At 42.7% G+C, this 21,291-nt stretch overlaps 1 protein-coding gene across 1 annotated transcript in view; it reads right to left on the minus strand.

Annotated features, from left to right (window-relative positions):
* LOC135241237 (low-density lipoprotein receptor-related protein 1B-like) overlaps window positions 1-21,291 on the minus strand; it is a 457,371-nt gene that overhangs the window by 339,777 nt on the left and 96,303 nt on the right. The window contains exons 2-3 of the mRNA XM_064311460.1: window positions 20,141-20,257; window positions 14,165-14,287 (exon numbers count right to left, since the gene is read on the minus strand). Of these exons, the coding sequence (XP_064167530.1) occupies window positions 14,165-14,287; window positions 20,141-20,257 (240 nt within the window). The remainder of the gene's footprint in view (window positions 1-14,164; window positions 14,288-20,140; window positions 20,258-21,291) is intronic.

The following is a 21,291-nucleotide window of genomic DNA, read 5'->3' on the forward strand; positions in this document are numbered from 1 at the left end:
GGCTCCTTGGACTAGACGATTCTATGTGAAAATATCTTCAAAAATATGTATTTTATTTTTAATAAATGTCCCTTGTAGTGCAGGTTTTAGCCCAGTAGAATATATGGTTCTTCAGACTATGAACAGAGACTCATGTCCCCTACAGGAGACATAAATTATTTTCCAGGTCTCAGAGGGATGTGCCCTTAAAGTTGACTTATAAAACAATGCACAGCCCGCCAGGCTTCTGCACTCCTGACAGTGTTCAGTTTCTCTGGGCCTCGTGGCGCATTCCAGCAGGCTGTCCTGGGTGCACGTGCGCTACGCTACAAGCGCTGTGCAGGCAATGTGCCCGTGTCCAGTAGCGCACAGCATCGATGAGCTCCTGGAAACCGGCAACGAAGCAGGAGGTGAAAAGAACTCCTTCAGTATCGTTCCTGACTTAAATCACGCAGGCACACTGGAAACGCAGGTGACAGAATGCTGAATAAACAATGGCTACAAAAAAAAAGCCAAACTTTTCAACCTGCATCAAGGCTGCAGAACCAGAGCGTATACACAGTGCACAATGCGTGTCCTCTGGCAAGAAGCAGAAAGCAAACCTCAGACACTCATCCATTCACCGAGACAGTCACACACATTGCACAATGGAATAGAATGTCCTTCAGGGCAATAAATGCTACGCTACATTACTCTTTAAAACTCCTTCCCAATGCTAGCCATTCTCTCTGTGAATAGACACATTTATAAGCTAATCATTGTATAAGAAGAGAGTCAGAATGGCCTCTAACTAGCCTTTGTGTGTATGTGTGTGGGTGTGTGTACAGTAGGTGTGTGTGTGTGTGTGTGTGTGTGTGTGTGTGTGTGTGCGCATGAGTGTTTGTGTGAATTGTGTAAGATGGATTTGTCCTAAAGGCAATGTTCTAAATGCATTCTAAAATAAAATGCCTAAAAACATTCAGTCTCACATTTACCTCTATCTGTACAGAAAAGAGACAATGGGCCAGGTATGCTAAACTACCCTTCTCCTTCAGCATTGCTGTCAGTGTCATTACCTGTATGCTGGTTCTCTTTCAGCAGTTTGCTGTGCTCGTGAGTATCGACTGACATTCTTCATACAGGTTTCAGGAACCTTCCACTGAGATTCCACTGATGAAAGCTTTTTTGTCCTGCTGTTTGTCCCCTGTTTTGTGTCTGGGTTGTCCCTGTCTGGGTACTATTTTGCTGTAAAGAGCTGGCACATTTCCGCTTTAGCGGATACAGGCGATAGCTAGTTACGTGCTGTTTCTCGCAAGCAGCATTTTTATGTGCGGATTTAGATGATTGAGGGATTGAGACTAATCCCTTTAAACATACATACAGCCAACGGTCACCAATACCTTGTAGTTAAGAATAATGTTTTTTGTTTTTTGTTTTAATCCAGGGAAAAGCAATGGAGTTGCGATATAACTCCAGGCAAATTCACATTTTCCCTCAGTGGGTGTGGGTTGGGAAAAGCTAATTTAATTACATTCAGTGCTACTCAGCTTGAACCTCCCATTTCAAAGTTAAGCAGTATCTCAAGTGAGAATTTCACATATTTCACACGTCAGGAATCCGCGCATAGCTAGACATGCTTAAAAAGCGCTTGAGATCCTCGATTGAGGTTCAGGCAGTGCAAACAGAGACAAGGACTCGAAGTGACAACAAACCAACAAGAAGAGCAAACTGTGCAATTTCAAGTTGAAAAAAAAAAACAAACGGTCTTCCTACCACTTTAACCAACTGCCTTTAGATAACCTACATCTGCTGTAAATGGCTAGTCCTCCTCAAAGAAGGATGCCAGCAAGTCAATTTATCTTTCCTCTCAGACCCCTCAGCCTGCATAGCAGCTCCTCATCTGTAAACTCTGTCAGCAGTGTAGCTGAAGCGCTCCACTGTTTCGTAGCGAGGCATAACTGCAGCCTCAGGCTATAAGTAGCTCAGCTAACGCGCGCTGGAACACAAGCGGGGTGCTAGGCTGCCCCGTGGTCAGGCCAGCCGGGAGGGCTGCCCTTAGCTCGGCCTGGAAGCAAACCTCACACTGCTTGGAAACTGAGAAGGAGAGAACAAACCGATTTTCTATATTTGTGAATAAATGCTAAAACATTAACTATTCACGCGCATTGCCTCTGGTGCTGTAGCAGCTGCTTTGGGGGGTCACGTGAAGTTCATTTTTTTTTGTTTGGCCTGCGATTGTCCCTGTGCCAGCCAGTGGAATAAAACAGAATCAGTCCTTCGGAAGGAAAAGCAACAGCTGGCCCCTCTGTGCTCAGCAAGTACAGATAACACTAATGATACACTGATAAGAGAACATTCAGCCACAGATAACACATTTCTCGCCAACATCTCAATTCTCCTGAAAAAAAAGAAGTTTTTAAAGAACACCTGTGACAGACTAGCAAGGCAATTTTCAAGTCTGAGGTTGTTTGAGAGCTTAGTGGTAGTGATGGTGGGAAGGTGGGGGGTGTTGTTCTCAGGGGGAGAAACTTGGCACAGTTGTGCTGGGCGATGGAAGAAAGGCCAGAGCTAAGAGGAGCCATTAAACTGTGTGCAGTGCAGGGTTTCGATACGTGAGAAAAGTATCAACACATAAAAAAAATGAGGCAGTTTCATTTTAAGCTGGTCATTGAGGCCTGCTAATGCTCCTGTTACTTCACTGGCTGCCACTGTGGCTCGGCCCAGAAACCCAGTGAAGATCTTGGAGTTTCTGAGATGAGCATGTGTGTCAGGGGGGTCAACCTGACCCAGTCATCAAACACACAGTTTCAGCACCATTAATGGCCCCGTCTTTGAAGGCAGATCTGGACCCGGGTGAACAGAGGCCAACGGCTCTGTGGGGATCTTCAAATAAATCAGAAAAACCATAAAAGAGCTTTTTTCAGCTCCAAAAAAACAAAAACCTTGCCCTATGCTTCGTTGGTGCTCTCACCAACACAGATAAACGGTAAACAGCGGTACAGCATACCCTGATTTGACAACTGATCATGAATTGACCATTTACAAGCTGTAAAGAGCTACGGCAAAATTGATGAACGCCGGTTACTTTTTTATATGCAGCCGACATGCCAATGTGAAACCTCTGACTCCCACATAATAAACTTACGAAAGAAGACTCGCCTTCTGAAGCATTTCCAACTTTATCAGCTCGTGCATTTAAGCAGTCCGCTTCTGTTTTACTTAACACATATCCCCGGTATGCAGCACTCCATTATTTAAATGCAGGTAAAATAGGCTTTCGGGGGTGGGGCGGGCTGGAAAGGCCACGTTAAAAAAGTTCCACTGCAGTAGCATTAGACTCTCTAATACTTCATCTCTTATCGCAGAGTGCTACGCGGCTTTGGGAGTTAAGGAACTGTCAACGCAATAGGTTTTTTTTTTTTTTCTTCCTCCCATCGCAGGAAAATAGGTCATCCTCCAGCCTCTCGATAGCCTCTGTCACTCTGCTGGTCCTGGGGGAGAGCCGGCGGGGGGGTGGGTGGGGATGGGTGGGGGGGGGGGGCAGGCCCTCGTGATCGCACGGTGAGGGAGTGCAGGGAGCCAGGGAGCTGAGGCCGGGGTGTTTACGCGTGGGTGTGGAAACAAACGCAGCCTGTTCTCCGGACGGCCCGTTCTCCGGACGGCGAGTTCACAGGCACTGAGGAGGAAGTAACCGGTCCCAGAAATGACACAGCTCCTCTCTGAAACGTGACCTCATCAGACTTCGAAAAGAATCTGTTCCTAAGCCCAATGCGCGCTTATGTCATTTTGAATGTCGTGTAAGCGTGAAACCACGGACCAGATTCAGTCAAGCGCACATCCTGTCTAAGGGCGTGCGCAATTCAATCAAATGCTCTGGATTAATCCGGCCCCTTTTCTCCATAAGACTACTTTACAGCACCTGCTGCATTGGGACATGGTGACCGACAGTAAGAGATCTGAGCCAATGAAAATGAGTTTTTACCAATGATTGACACATCTTGCTGAAATTCATTGGTCAGATCACTTTTAATATACCTGACTTTTCAAGCAAAAAGCTGTCTGAGTCACACTTTTTTGGGTATGCTAAATTCAGTTGAGTGTTCTCTGTAGCACAGGAAGATCAAACTGTGAAAAAATAGACTGTTGCCGCTTCAAAGTGCTAATCTAATTTTGAGAAATTATTTAGTTTCATTGGTTTCATTGAATCACCTAAAAAAGGTTAAATCCACTTGTGTTTAATACAAATATAGCCTAATGATTTAATCTCCATGGCTGAGCGACACAAAGGTTTATATTTTGATTCTGTTGCATTTACGGTTTTCTAAGCGGTTTCATTTACCCAAAAGCTATTTTGCTACAACAACAAAAAAAAAACTGGATCCATGCAAGTGAGGAAGACACCAAAACACAAAGACCATTTGTCTGCTTCATTCATACTGCAGTAACCTCCCTCATATTTTCAATCATTATGTAGATGAATCAACACACTGAGGCTTCTGTTTCCATTTTTCTTGTGCCAAGTCAACCCGAGGGTGTCCTAACCTTGCAGTATTATGTAGAAACTATTGATGAATCATATGTCAACATTCGAGCAATTGCCGGTCCATGGACTTTCTTGGTATTCATTGACTTTCTTGCCATTATGTCCTTTAATACCACATAAAAATGAGACTGCAAGCTACTTGTATTCAGTGAAAAAATAAAATGTATTAGTATGTATTACAAGGCATGAAAGAATGATGGTGGCACCAAAAGGCAGAATGAACACTAGACACAATGAGTCAGCCACCAATCTAGTGTGTCATCTTCAGGAAACAGAGATATTATGGCTAACCATTTTAACCATGTGCAAACTGCAATACATGCACTATATACAGTGCCCTGAAAAAGTATTTTCCTCCTTCCTGATTTCCTAAATTATTGCATATTTGTCACACTGAATGGTTTGAGATTTTTAGACAGAATTAAATATTAATTAATCTGGGTGAACACAAAACACATTTTAAAAATAATTTTTAAATTAATCTAATGAAAAAGAAGTTATCAAACACCCACATCACCCACGTGTAAAGGTAATTGCCTCCTTAAACTTAATAAGCGTAACCAAATTCTTTCTATAATTTGATACCAGTCTTTCACGTCACTGTGGAGGAATTTTAACCCACTCTTCTTTGCAGAATTTAGTAGGTCATTTCAGGTCCGGCCACAGCATCTCTAACGGGTTCAAGTCAGGACTTCGACTAGACCACTCCACAACTTAAATTTTTTATCTTTTCAGCCATTCAGATGTGGACTTGCTTCTGTGTTTTGACTCATTGTCTTGCTGCATAACCCAGTTACGCTTCAGCTTCAGCTCACGGATTGATGACCAGACATTCTCCTAAATAATTTTCAGGTACAGAGCGGAATTCATGGTTTCTTCAATACTGGGATGTCGTCCAGGTCCCGAGGCAGCAAAGCATCCCCACACCATCACACTACCACCACCATGTTTGACTGTTGGTATGGTGTTCTTACTGAGAAATGCTGTATTTCCTTTATGTCATACATAATGGGACCCCTGTCATTCTAAAAGTTCCACCATCCGTCCATAGAACAGTATTGCAAAAGGCTCGAGAATCATCCAAGTGCTTTTTGGCAAATGTGAGACAAGCGTTGATGCTTCTCTTGGTTAGCAGTGGTTTCTGCCTTGCTACACTCCCATGAATTCCCTTTATGCTGAGTCTGTTTCTTTTTATGGAATCATGGACACTGACCTTAGCTGAGGCTAGAGAGGCCTGCAGTTCTTGAGATGTTCTTCTGTGATCTTTTGTGACTTCCTTGATGAGTTGTCGCTGTGCCTTGGAGAAATTTTGGCCAGCTGCCCACTTCCGGGAAGATTCACCACCACTGTTCCAAGTGTTCTCCATTTGGAGATAATGGCTCTCACTAGGGTTCGGTTGAGTCCCAAAGCCATTAGAAATGGCTTTGTAACCCTCTCCAGACTGATATATTTCAACTATGCCAATATTTCCTCGGATCATGGCATAGTACCCTTGCAGAAACTTTGTGGTGACTACTTCACTCTGATGGTCAGGTTCAATATGAGTGAGGTTCAGATTCAACAGGGCTGGCTGAGATCAAGACTGGCTGTGTTCCATCAGAAGAATTAAATTATCAATTGGTTATCAATTAGTTAATTGGTTGATTGAGTAACTAAGGGGCAATTACTTTTTCACATGGGTGATATGGGTGATATGTGTTTTTTATGACATAAATGAAATAATATTAAAACATTTTTTTTTTTTTTAAACAACTTTTTATAATGTGTAAAAAGATCAGGAAGGGGTCGAACACTTTTTAACTGCATTGTATATATAGTGTACGATGTCTGCTTACAGTCTTTAATCATCACTCAAATAATCAGAATACCAACAATTGCCAGCTGACAAATTCATTTATTGTATGAAATAGCCTACTACTACCCAATGACATTTGAATGGTTAATTCTATGGTTAGCAGTTGAAACAACTTTTACTCTGAACCATTTCTGAGAAATTGGACCGACTCTAAGACGACGGAACTTTTAACTTTTGCAGAAGAAGCAATTAACAGACAGCGCTGTAGCGCTGCTAGAGATGCTGTGATCTACGACAAGGTAATCCGCGAACAGTCACGTCACGCGTGAACGTGAACACGTGCGACTCCACACTGAATTTTTCATCCTGTGTGTGAACGGGGAAAAAAGCGCTACCTATCCCGGATAATTGAACTTTCACACATGTTGTGGGTTCCATGTGTGAAAAGGGGTTTAAATGCCACCTGCGTATGCTGACAATATATGCAGTGAAGCACGCTCTGTTTCATGAATATGTGACCAGTGCAAACCTGCTAGATCAAACTAACCGTCTAATATAAATGCTTGAGTCTGGAGATTAGAGACTAAGACACATGGAATATTTTTGCCTCAGTTCAGTTTTTCCCCTGTGGTTATCATTTAAAGAGATATCCTATGATAAAGGAATTATTAATAGCAGAGCTAGATTCAGAGCAGGCTACATGCTAAATAGGTATTCCTGTGATTGACGTTCTGTCAAAAGTTCTTAAAGGAACTTGCGCCAGAACTATTAGCAATCAAGACTGGATTAAGAATTAATACAAAAGTGTACCAGTATGGCAGAGCCATTTTGCACAGATTGAAAGCGGAATGAAATCTCTGACATTGCATTAACATATCACTACCTGTACTGTCGGCCTTTCAGCAGAGAAAAGAGCAGAACTTCAGAAGTGACAACCGCTATTGTTAGAAGACCACTGACAGCTTTCAAAACGCTGAAAATGTCTCATTTACAAATACCCACAATTCCACGTTTATCAGCTGAAGCCTGCAGAAGCAGTGACAGAGGAGAAAAGTGCATCCACATCAAGCTCAGTCACGAACAGTCTAAAAGGCATCCGCATTAGAAACAGCGGGGAACAAAATGGCATCTCTGCAAAATTGGTGTCAACAAGATACTGTCAGATGTTTTAGTATCTGTCATCTGTTGGAACAATTCTCCGATACATATGTCCCCTTGAGATGGAGGATTTATCACGCAAGAGGACCACCCATCGAGCTGACCCTTACAACTGTCTAAAATACATTTCAGTACGGAGCACCTTGTGCAGTGGATACCATTTCCAATCTTCAAACCATGTAGTCTAATTGCTTAAACACTTATATGCAAGAGTCTGTACATCACAGGCGTCTGACTCCTGGCCTCCTGTGTCTGCCATCATCCGCTGTGCTTCCGCACCAGTGACTAATTTAATTTGCCGATTGGCTAAAGAACCCACAGACCCTGTTCCCGCGGACTTAATTGGCAGCTGATTGAAAGGAATCCAGAAAAAAACATGCAAACACTCCGGGACTTGACTTTGACATCCCTTGCTCTACACAAACAGGTACATCATTATTGTGAGTGGGCATCTTCACAACAAGACGAATATTATGTCTAGCACCGTACGGAACACCAGCACCTGACAGTCGCTGTTTGAATGCTTTTTGTACCCTGGAATAAATAATTGGCCGCACTCAGCCAATCGGACTATCTACTGGAAATGGAACCTGGATCCGTTTGGTGTGTGTGTGTGCCGAATGTGATCTGGCCAGAGAAGCGTTTTGGTGCGGTTACACATTTATCCAGGAGATGCCAAAATCGGTCTTGCGCATAATTCTGTCAGCAGACACGGCTAAAGACATTAATCGCCGCTGACACGATTCTGTCAGCCGGTGAAAGTGCCTGAAGACCCTTGACATTACGGTTCCTGTCCTCGGAATCCCAACACCAATTCCAGGCTTCATTTTTCATCCATAAATACAGCACATTTCACCCCACCAATATACATCATATTACTCACCTGTCAGTATGGTCTTATGACCTTCTGAACAAGCACATACTGTTCATCAGTTTCAGTTTACTTACATTGTCTCATTATATAATGCTTCAATTAAATATCTACTGTATTTAATTACTAATAAATAAATAAATAATGAGTAATTTAATTGTCTTTATTGCCAATTTAGTAATTGACATTATAATAAAACATTTTTTATATTTTAAATCAATGATTGTTCATAAGATTGATTAAGTCATTTATTGTCTGTTTCTGCTGGCAAGCGGGGATCTACTTACTGAAATGTAGACTGCATACCGCCATTTTCCCTCTCTTCCTAAATACGGGAATGCTGACCCGGACATCTGTGTGTTTCTGTGTGCATAGTATAGGGTGGAACCTCACACAGGTAAGTCCTGTACTGTGTTCCCTTATCAGATATATAATATGGTGGCAAGTGAGGAGCTTCTGAGGAATCGAGCTTAATTTATGAACTTCGGGCTCCACAAGTGTAACCAGCCACATTGCAGGGTCAACACTGCCGCATCACCAGGCCTCCAAAAAGCAGAGCCTCTTGCTCCAGATTTCATCAACAGCCGAGGACAGCAGAAAATGCGGTATTTTGTTCCGTGTTTGAATTGCTAAGGAGTCTCTGATAATACATTCTGGCCACGGGTGGCATAACAAAGGGATAAACAAATAATTTACATTTTATTACCCGTCTTTTGGATTGGAAAGGGTTTTTTTTTTTCCTTCTTCCATTTCCTACCACTGGATAATCCATGTTAATGAGCTGCTCCAAAGGCCGATTGTGCATTTGGCATTGTGCTTTATGGACAGGCGATATGAAAGACAGAGCCAACCATATTTAGCGAGACGATAGCGGGGTACCTTACGGGGAACAGAGGACCGGGTCTGTTGTGGCCTGGCATTTGCAAACGATCAACAAAACGCTGAAAACAGGTATGAAAAGAGTTGGCATGCAAATATTGAAGTTGTCCCAGCTGAAACCGAACTTGAAAAACAAAAATTCAAATACTCACTGCATAATGTACTGCATACAAATAATTTAGTAATTTCACAAAACATGTGTATTTATAATTTGAACAACAGTGCAAGGACTGAGCACCATTTTGGATCAACAGGTCAGACTGACGTCACAGTCACATGATCGCGGCTGCGCAGATTGATCCCAAGGTGACTGGGTGCAATATGTCACTTTCTGTCCTACAAAATGAGCTGTTTCTCTTTCTCTTTGCTTCTCTTCTCCTGTCTGATTGTCAGGGGCCTAGGGGCCTCTGCACGGCCTCCAAAAGGACAACTAGGCCTGAACCCCACCGGAGAAAGACGGCCTGCAGACGTGAAGGAACATGCGGAGAGACGCACGGGATCTCTCGGGTTATAGCCACAGCCAGTGGTTTATAACTCCAAGTAAACTTGTTAGCTATACTGCAACTAAGCTAAATAAACTGAATCCACCACAGAATCAGTTTATTTACAAACTTTATACGTTGATATCGCTCTGCAACATAGCCTACCCTCCTGTGACAGTGAACCAGCACAGCTTCCAGGCTTCCCAACAGCACAAAAAAACCAGGATGGAGACTGGCTTTTCTACAGACAGCACACCCGAAATCCAGAGACAGTTCCCAAGTCAAAGTTTCCTTGGGCGAACAAGCCACGCAACCAATCGCAGACCCATCTGCGCTACAGCAGTAAGACTGACTAACATCCAGGCATCAGTTTAGGAAACTTCTGTTTGTTTGTTATTTCTAAGAAGTATGGGATCGGCTGTATTTAATGTAGTGTTTACAGCATATCACCTATTTGGTGGCTACAGCTGCCTAGCCTTCATAGGTAACGTATATACTCCATTACTAACATTAGCTTACAATCCGTCTTCTTTTTAATTGAGATCTGTGCATGCAATCTCTCATTCCATATATGGTATTTTATATACAGAATGCCACTGAGGTTCACTGAGATTAGCTAGACATCGCTAACTTCAGTAGTCTTTTGCACACGGCATTCGTCTGGTTTCCAGGCCATATTCAGCAGCACTTGCTAAAAGCTGATTCATATTTTACTTTATCAGAGGAGTCTTTGCTCTCTCCTGCACCACACGTGCTGGTGAACACACACACACATAGCCATACATATGCACACGCAACACTAGTCGCCTTTCCATACCCTCCTTTATTTAGCCTTTTAGAATTTTCGTTTAGATGTGTTTGTTTGTTTAAAGGCATACTATGCATGATTCTTTTGCCGAATCAAATAACATGTATTTGTTATTCTAAAATATGTTTGGGATGTTCCTGGGCATGGTGCTCTTTTCTGTGAGGGGAGGGGTGGAGGTGGCTACAGAGCCTGTGGTTTGGGATCAGATTCCAATTAAGTGTTTGTTGCTAGACAGATACAGCAAAGATACAGCAAAGCAAAAAGACTTGTTCAAAAACTAAACTAAACGGAAGAATTACTTTTCTTCACTGGCTCAGCTAAAGTTTGCCATGGGGATGAAAAGCGACAAGGAGTTGGCCTGTTTTCTTTGACCTGTAAGTAACATTAGTAGTTAGTCCACCTTACACAGCTAGATGTCCATGGTTGGGTAGCTTTTGTATCAAATTCTGTTCTTCCATCAAGATGTCTCTAAGGGGTGCACTCAGTGTAAACTCATTATCACACTGCCTAATTACTGTTATCATCTATATGGAATCATTCATTATGCCAAAAATGCTATTTTCAGTATGTCTGACCACCTCACCTCTTAGCTTGATATTTTGCTTGTAGCGCTCAATGGTGTGTCCTCAACAGTGGTGTGGGTGGGGTTGAGGACAAACGAGGTATGAGTGGGGATTACAAACACAGTCTAGTCTACTAGGGCTGCAAAATCCAACATAGTATACCTTTAATAAATTCAATTTTATTAGACCTCGTCATCGGTCTGATTATTTTTTGGATAAATGCTTGAGCCTCTCACCTCAAATAACTTACACATGTTTTAACGTTATTGGTTATTATTTTAATACTTAATATTGATTTCTTCATAATCATGATTTAACAATTAATTTTATGAGACTGATTAATTATGAGACAGATTATAAACCAACCTATTACCGCATGAGGTAGTATATATTTATATCCCCTGGTGCCTATGTGCCAGACCTGGGTCAAATACGTATTTGTTCTGGATTGAAATACTCAAATACTCTGCTCTATTGATCTTGCCTGGTGTAACTGAGCCTGCCAATATGACCGGAAGGCGGGGTTTGCACTTTTTGAGAGTATTTCATTGGTTCCGATACACCGGACCAGTAAAGATCAGTAAAGTGTAGAAAAGTATTTGAACCCAAAACAAATATGTATGTGACCCAGCTCTGTGTAATGTGCGACGACCGTTAAGACGGACACGTTTTAATCATCCATCCTCACTATTCTACAATTAGTCGAGGTGTTTCCCCCAAACAATATGATCAAGGGGAAAAAAGTGTTCTTCACCCAGCACAGGATCAAGTGTTCAACATACAGTACAAGAGAGGCTGGTGTCAAACAATGTGTGAAACGATTCACGGCTGTGATGTGGAAGCACGCCCTTCATATACCTGCTTGAAGTGTGTCTGGTGATGAACATACGTAGAGTGGGTTTAATGATTTTCCCCATTTCGCAGCTAGCGTGATCAGAAATCAAAAGGAACTCGAGACAGTCTGGCGAGCGTTTCTTCACACTCGCACTAATCACACTCTCATTAGAACATTCATCTTTTCTTCAGTGACGCCATTACCTTTTGTCACTAATGCACGCCGTTTCGTTTAGTTCTCTCGCCGTTAATATCAAACACTGTTTACTTTCCATTATGTTTCTTAGCAACACTGTTTCATCCCTTTGTGTAATGTTTATAGCACAGAACAATGAGACATGTCTCCATTATTATTGCAGGATGCTTGTCAGCTGTATGATAAATCCAAATAATTTAACGCAATGCAAATTAAGGACGCAACTAAAGCCCAATTCTGACTGAAAAATTGATTCAGTAAAACATTTTGAAAGGTTAACTCAGTTGTGAAACTGTCATAACTTTATCCATTTTAGTTTCATAACTCAATTTGGGAAAATAATGCAGTTTTTCAGGAGTGAGTGGTGTAGACTAGCGGAAACAAAGAAGAAGAAAGCTGCTGACTCATGGCGGAGGTGTGTCAGTGGGTGAGTGTCTCGATTAGCATCTCACTCATTAGCCCCATTCGTTCGGCCACTGTCTCCCGTTGTAGGAGTTGTTTTCGGTCAGTCCCTGCATGATATCATTAATAAACAGTTTCCCTCTTTTCAAAAGCAGGGAGGTTTAATGACACTAACTGCCTGGATAACTGGGCTAGGTTAAATGTGGGCTAAACTATTTCATTTGAGAGGAATTGTTTTAAAGGAACATGCTTCCTCGATGAACAAACATTGCCATTTGAGTACAGACAGCAAGCTCCATAATGTTTGGGACACCAGATCTTCTCTGCCGATGCTCTGCCAGGCCTGTACTACAGCCATCTTCAGCTCCTGCTTGTTTTTTCAGGGGCTAGTTGCTTTAAGTTTTCTCTTCAGCATATGAAACAAATGTTCAGTTGGTTTCCGAACAGGTGAATGAGTTTGTTAGTCAAGAATTTTCCAGTTTTTTGGCTTTGAAAACTCCTTTGATGCTTTAGCTGTATGTTTGGAATCACTGTCTTGCTGTATGATGAAGTGCCGTCCAATGAGTTTGGAGGCATTTGGTTGAACATGAGCAGATACGATACTTCTGTACACTTCAGAATTCATTCTGCTGCTGCCATCAGCAGTAACATCATCAATTAACACATGTGAGCCAGTACCTGTGGCAGCCATACATGCCAAACACCCCCACCACCATGTTTCCCAGATGAGGGGGGGTGCTTTGGATCTTGGGCAGTTCCCATTGGCCTGCATACGTCTGCCATCACTCTGATACAAGTACATTTTGGTCTCATCTGTTCACAGGACTCTGCAGGCTCTTTTAGGTACTTCTCAGCAAACTGTAACCTGGTCATCCTGTTTTTTTGGCTAACTGGTGGTTCTCATCTCGCAGTGTAGCCAATAACATGAGTGTTTGTCAACATGAGCATTTGCAAGGCAATCAAAATCCTGGAATCAAAACTGGATACTCAAAGCTCTCTTATACCTGCACTAAGGAAGCTATTGAACACACCTGACCAATCAGAAACACCTGGGAAGCAATTTGGCCCAAACATTATTGTGCCCGTAAATGGGGGGGGGTAATTTCTACTTGGTGAAACCAAAGTCTTTAAAATATTCTTTAATAAAAGCTGAGAATCTTCACATAAACCACACACCAATTGCTTGATTACAAATTGTGGAGTACAGAGCCAAATCGAGAAAAATATATGTCTTTGCCCCAAGCATTATGGAGCTCACTGAATGTAAAAATAGGGAAAAAAAAGACACTGACCTCCAAATAACCTATTTAGACAATTGTGGTGTTCTACATAAAGGCATAACACATAACAGATCATATAACATGCATGTTTTTCATGAGTATCTACCTCTGTTCAAGAGATTTTAAAAAGTCAATAGACTTACAAATACGTCCTCATTTGTAACTGAAATAAAATAAAGGCAAAACTGATATAGATCTCACCTATATTTAAATCATTTTTACTCCATGCATGAAACATATGCAGTGAATTGGTGAGAAGGAAAATGTAACGTTTCACAAAAAAATTGATGAATCAGGAGAGAGTAAATAATTTCACAGAAATGCACCAATGATCAAACAAAGCTTTGACTAACTGGGGTGGCAGAAGTTGGGGAATGGGGGTATGGAGTACTCACATCGGACCAGCATTTCGTCCGACCCGTCGGGGCAATCTAGCTCTCCGTCACAGAGCCAATCCGATGAGACACAAGTCAGGCGGTCATGACAACGGAATTCCCCCGCATCGCAGAGAGGGGGTTCTGGAGAAGGAGAGAAAAAGGATGGAGGAGAGAGAGAGAGAGAGAGAGAGAGCGAGAGAGAGAGAGAGAGGCGATGAGCAGTGGGATGGTTAGCTTCATGTGCCTTCCGCTCGAGCCGACACATGGCAGTGTTTCCATGGTGCGAGTCTGCATGTTCTCAGAGAGCAGGAAAGACTTTATGCACTGTTGTCACGCATGCACTACAACATGCATCATGGGTCAGAGTCAGTTAGTGGAAATGATAAATGAGAGCGATGTTTTATGCATTAATCTTGCCGCAGACACGGGATGGTTGTTAGCACATTTGCATGTTTTATTTTTTTACCGGTTGATAAGAAACAGGGAGGGAATCTGCGGGGGAATGCCATAAATATCATAAACTGAGCTTATGTACAACCTGAAGGCCTTACACGTGGGTCCCAGTCAACACAAGCAGGCGTGAGTGCTACTGATGCTGCTCGGCTGTGCTGAGAGCATCTGGGGCGGATGGGACTAAGTCACTTCCTCTGAACACAGGAAATGACATGGCCCTCAATTTTATTCATGAAATAATATACACCTCCAGCACATACACACAGGCATGCACGCACGTACACATATGCACATACAAACACATGCACACACACACACACACACAACACACACATAAACACCCACACTCAGAAATCTAGATACCCACCAGATACTCAGCTGCAAATTCTTAATATTCCAGCTTCTGTCTCTACTGAAGCCAAATTTAATGTGATATAGGCTAAATTCACTGACTATGCGGATCACTGACACTGACTAAATTCACTATATACTATAATATCGCACCTCAAAAAGGTTACAGTCAATTGTGTCCATCCAGTACAGCCCATCTATGCACTAGACCAGTGCATTAACAGATACCAGACCATAGAGCCCATCTATGCACTAGACCAGTGCATTAACAGATACCAGACCATATAGCCCATCCATGCTCTAGAACAAAGCCTTAACAGATATCACACCATGGGGCCCATCCATGCTCTAGAACAGTGCCTTAACAGATATCACACCATGGGGCCCATCCATGCACATTCCTTTTGCCACCTGTAACTTTCTTATTTACAACAGGGGTTAGATTAAATTGTTTTCCTACATATCTTCCTACATGTTGTGTGGGTTTTCCAGCACTACAAGACCACAGTAATCCCAGCACCCCCCAGTGTCTGTTCCAGTGTCTGAGAGCAAATTCACCACCATGTAACATACAACTCTAGAAAGGTCAAATCAAAAGATCTTTATTGTTTTTTTTGTTGTTTTTTTGTTGCTCTATAATTCCCCTTGTCCCTCTTCTCATTTTAAATACTACGTGATCTCGTCTCATCCGTAAAAAATATCCCATCTTTCCAAATCCAGCGCAGAACAAGCTGCAGTTTAGATCCGCCGATTATCTTCTGGGGCTGACGCAAGGGCAAATGTCCAAATGCCTGTAGGGACTGACAAATTAGATTGCCTTCCCTCAGAAAAAAACACAGACATTTCTGTACACGTAAGATTAATGCCTTCCGGCCTTTCTTATAAAATGGAGGCACAGTGCTGTATGATTCTCAACTTTCCAAAAAATATTATCCCTGTGACCAAAACAATAGAAAGACAGTGAAAGTTTTCAGAAGCCGGTTTGAGCCTGTTTCTTTTGTCTTAATACACACCGCCTTCTCACCTCTCTCCCGAGGAGAGAAAAGAAGGCGAATCGCGCGCGAGGTGTCTGAGTGACGGAACGGTCCGCGGGAGCGGCCGCCGTAAACGTATTTGTGACAGTCGCGGAAGCCCCGCGGGACGCTGGCGTCTGATTGAGGTGTGCGGAGGTGGCTTGGCGTGGCCGGCTTTAGACTGAGGAACACACAGAGGTGGGAACGCGCGCTGTGCTGCAGTGTCTCTGCAGAGGCCTGCTCCCGCAGCGGCGATCAGAAAAGCCTCTTCCGTCCGCTCAGTCTGGCCGTCACAATGCCTGTTTTTATATGTGCTTTACATGTACGATTTTTACTGACCAGCCTGACCAGTGGAGGAGGGGCTCCCCTATGAACAGTTTTCTCCCAAAATTTCTTCCCACTGGCAAGTTTTTAAAATTTTTTTTTTTACCTCACTTGTTTGCTTTTTGGGGGTTCAGGCCTGGTTTTTGGCCAATTTTCCTTTATGCTTCCTCTGTAAAGGATCTTTGTTACAATGAAAAAAAATTCAATACAAATAAAACTATTGAACTGAATATATACCATCATGTATATACCCTCTATGTAGCATACCAATTAAAAAAGAGAAAAGTCTAATGGTGAAACCAATTGATTATTATAATACTGTACTCTTACATGACAATTGGCTGTGCATATAATATTTTATGAATTTTATAGTATGGAGTACTTTATGTCGTAATTGGCATTTAACCTTAATGTCATTACGGCTAACATAGAGCACCTGTCCTATAAGAAAACAAAATGGCTGACCGACTTAAAGGTCATGCATAATGTCACTAGATGTAAATGGACGGAACTACTTAGGGTTTCAAATTCAGGAATTTTAATCAGCTCGGAAAACTCCTAAATTCTGTCTCCTTAGAATCCAGGGTCTGTAAAATACAGCGGGCAGTTTACACCGTATCAATTCAATACCGATAACCTGTCAGTCAAAAAGAAATAACAGCAAATAAGAGGGCCTTCTATTTCTGTTTCGCTTTCCAAAAAGTAAAGGCAGTCGTTAAAACACCTTCTAAAGGGCATTGCTCCTTGCAAGTCCATGAAACATTAGCGTGTCCTTCCAATTCACTAATGCAGTCCTGTACCAAGACTCTGATTGGCGTGATTTGGTTGTTGTACTGATACACTCCTTTGATTTTTGAAAGAAGGACGCTAGGAAATGATGCTAGCAATAAAAGATAAGAAAATAAACAGTCTGTATACTTAGCGTGACCCATCGACTGAGTCGCGGTTCTGAGCAGCGTGCCTTTAGACCCCAAGGATTCGTATGGGAAATGGAGTCGGAATAATCCTCGGATAAACAGGCCCGCGCGTCCTCCGCGGTCCGGACGTGCTCGGCATACGCAGTCGCCCTCGGGTACGTCCGCCCCTCTCTTCTCTGATCGATTACCATTTAAAGGGGAGCGCTGTGGACGCAGGACGGGGTCCCCCGCCCGTGTCTGAGGGCCGGGCCATGGTCTCTGGGGCAACGGGGCTGCTCACCGATGTCCACCCGCTTTCGTGTCACCCCCCCTCCCCCGCCTCCCCCCCCCCCTCCCAGAAAGGAAAGGACGTGATGAAAGAGAACAGGACGACCCTCCATTCTAATTTAAGTTCTTTTCCCAAACTCGTAGTACTAGCCTTTTCTCCTCGCTGTTTGAGACCCCCGGGGCAGTGGGGAAACGGTCGCCATTTCGCCAGGAGAGACAACAAAAACGCGCTATTATATTTATTCACTCAGCGGGAGCTTCTTTGGAACAGGTAAAACGGAGGAGCTGGAGTCCCAGGTATAATCCGTTTTAATGAATGCGAGTTATTTGCCGAGGCGGTTGGAGTTAAGTAACTCGCCCTGGGGTGCGACTGTGCCGGCTCGCCCGGGGAGCACGCTCGCGGCGTTTCCAGCCGCACCGCCACCTGCTTAATCGCCGCCCGGCCTGCCTGCTTCTTAAAAGAACAAACGCACAAATATAAATGCTTTTTTTTTGTTTACCGCGGTAAACGAGAGAGAGTTTGGCGTCTGTGGGGAACGGAGGAAAATCGGCTCCGGTGCGGGAGCGGGCGGGGCGGGCATTTAGAGACGAGGAGGAAGCGAAACTCTTTCGCCAGGAACTAGTAATGCGTGCGGCGGGTGTGCCGTTAAAAGCCTCTGACCCCTCCCGCCGTCTCTTTGTGCCGAACACGGGCGGCTCAAAAAGCCCGTCTCTGTGCGCCGTGGTACACAAACCGTTTGTTTGGAGGACGCGGGTTCGAGAGGCGGCGCGCACGGCTAGCTGTTGATCAAGATTCAAGATTGAACTGTCAACGCTTTATTTAAAAAAGCTATTAAAAACGTCAGGATACCACTCTTTTTAAATGCACCTAAAATTACTCGTAGGCAGCCCACTGTTAGCCATTGTTCTCAGAAATATTTGCACTTGCATTTAGTGCAGTATGCTGGTAAGTCACGGTGTGTTTCCACTCGCTGTGAACCATTCTCCTTCAGCCTCTTGTTTGCAATGCATGCTGGGTGATGTATCTGTTGATGGGGTGAGGGAATGATGGGGGGAAGAAAGCACTGAACATGGGACAAACGCAGTCCACAGTGTTCAAATTTACAACATGAAGTAGATTTCGATGAATGCTTGAATCACCAAACGCAGATATTTTAGCACTTTACTGTTAGAATAACAAGCCTTGTTTTGCCTATGCATCCTCTGGATAACTCATTCTAGTCTATTGTACAAGCTGATCCACATCCTGCACTCAAAAAAATGAATTGCTGGATTTACTTAATACAATTATGGACACACAATAGTATTAAGTATATGTGACTTGAACTGATTATGTATTTGTACAAATACTTAATCAGCTGAAGCCACATATACTCAATAATGTTGCACCCCTGTCCATAATTTTATCATGTAAATCCAACTATGAATTTTCTTGTGTATATAAGCCAGAGTATACCCAGTCCATGAGCATGCAGTACACTGCCCATCAGCAGTGCCCACCGTCGGTCCGCCAGCATTGTACAAATTGACAGCAGTTTGCAAGCAGGTAGGTGATCTGAGGCACTGAAGAAGAGGATAAAAGAATGGAAAAATACTGGTGAAAGGAAGTCAGACCACAGGCTCTGACAGAGGGCTCAGAGGTGCCTGCCCTGTGGATAAGCCAGTTCTACACTTTCACCAACCTACAATTTTGAATGTACGATCAACATTGAACGGGAAGATACTGGTAGAGTATTTTGGCCCAAACATACCAATGGGCAATCTGCTAAATCTAGTACAAATCAGGAAGTTGGTTTCTTATACAAGAACTAAGCATATCCTCTTAAAATCTAAATCTGTAGTCCCTATAGATTTCATAACTATTTCAATATCCAATATTCCAGTTATTTATTATTAGAAAGAAAACATGTTAGCCAAATGCCAGTTCTTGGATTTCTCATGAAAAATACTAGTAGTGAAAATGCTAATAGCATTCACTGAATTCTCATGAATTCTCCACATTGGAATAGCAGCCCGATTTGTAAATAGTTTTGAGTGACCAAAGATAATTAGACAATTGGCTTCTCAGCTGATTCTTGGCCAGCTGTGTGCTGTTGCATCATTAGTTCATGTACAAGAAAGCTAACAAAAGGCCTAGAGTTCATTCTGGGTGTGCAATTTGCATTTGGAGTCTGTTCCTGTTGCTCTCTCAACATGAAGACCAATGAAATGTCAATGACAGTAAAGCAGGCCATCACTGGGTGTGTCCAAGTCAACGGTTTGGTACATTGTTAAGAAGTAAGAATGCACTGGTGAGCTCAGCAATAGCAAACAACCTGGGGTACCACGGAAGACCACTGTAGTGGATGACTGAAGACTACTTGCAGTTGTGAAGAATAACCGCTTTTTATCCGTCAAACAGATCAAGAATGCTCTCCAGGATGTAGGCATAGATGTGTCAAAGACTAAAAGACACCAGCAAACCTCTAAGGGTTCACTGCAAGATGCAAACCACTGAGAAGCCTCAAGAACAGAACAACCAGATTAGAGTTTGCTAAAGAATTACATTTCAATAAAAACTGTAGAGTTCTGGAACAAAGTCTTATGGGCAGAGATGAGTATTAGCCTGTACCAAAGTGGAGGAAAGACGAGAAATAACAGACTGCTCATGATCATAAGCACTCGCTCACCTTTGAACACGGTGGAGGTAATGCTATGGCTTGGGCATGTGTGGCTGCTTATGGAACTGCCTGAGTTGTCTTCATTGATGATGATGATAACTGCTGACAGCAGCATCAGGATGAATTCTGAAGTGCACAGAAATATTATATCAGCAGGCCAATATTGCTAAAGCAACTAACCAAGTTTTTCAGGGCCAAAAAGTGGAATGTTCTTGACTGGGTTAGTCAATCACCCGTCCAAAATCCAAACAAACGTGCATTTCACTTGCTGAAGACAAGACTGATGACTACAATCCCGAGTCAAAGCAGTTGATTTGTAGTGAAATATAATAATATACAGTTATAATTTACAGCAATGTACAATTTAGATATTTTGAATAGATTTGGAGACACTAAGGGACACCAGGGTACGCTGCTTACTTTCCGCTTCATAGATCTGTAGTAGCTCCACATATCACCCTCAGATTTAGCACACTTGTGGTCAAGGAGTGCATGATCCAGGACATGTACAGTTTTACCTGCTATAAATATGATCTCTCAGTATTTAATTTAAAACTGAAGAACAACTTTACATTTGCATTTTCACCTACATAATTGCACTTATGGCAGTTTATTTCTACCTAAATTATGAACATAATCTAATTTAAGTATTGTAAATTGAGTGTCTTGCTTCATTTCAAGTCTCTGTGATGCTCACATCTGGAGTCATAAAGCCTTAATTAGTCAAGTCAAGCTATCACTTATTTAAAGTGCATTTCACAGATGTCTCAACACACTGTACATTTAAAAACATAAAAGATTGTAAAAGATAATACACAGTGATTGGGCAACAGTATAACAACAATAACAAAACAACAGAACACCTGAATGGTGAATGGGTGAGGATTGGCCAAATTTGGCATCTGCACAAAGGGATTAATACCACGTGAGCATCATTTGAATGCCACGGCATACTTAAGCGTTGTTGCTGACGATGTGCATCCCTTTATGGCCACAGTCTACTCGTTTTGAAATTGATACTTGCAGCAGGATAATGCGTCACGTCACAAAGCATGTATCATCCCAAGATGACTCCATGAGCATGACACTGACTTCAGTTTAATCCACTGGCCTGCACAGTCCCCAGATCTCAATCCAATAGAGCACCTTTGGGATGAGGT

Source organism: Anguilla rostrata, chromosome 15, assembly GCF_018555375.3.
Source record: "Anguilla rostrata isolate EN2019 chromosome 15, ASM1855537v3, whole genome shotgun sequence".
NCBI classification, from domain to species: domain Eukaryota; kingdom Metazoa; phylum Chordata; class Actinopteri; order Anguilliformes; family Anguillidae; genus Anguilla; species Anguilla rostrata.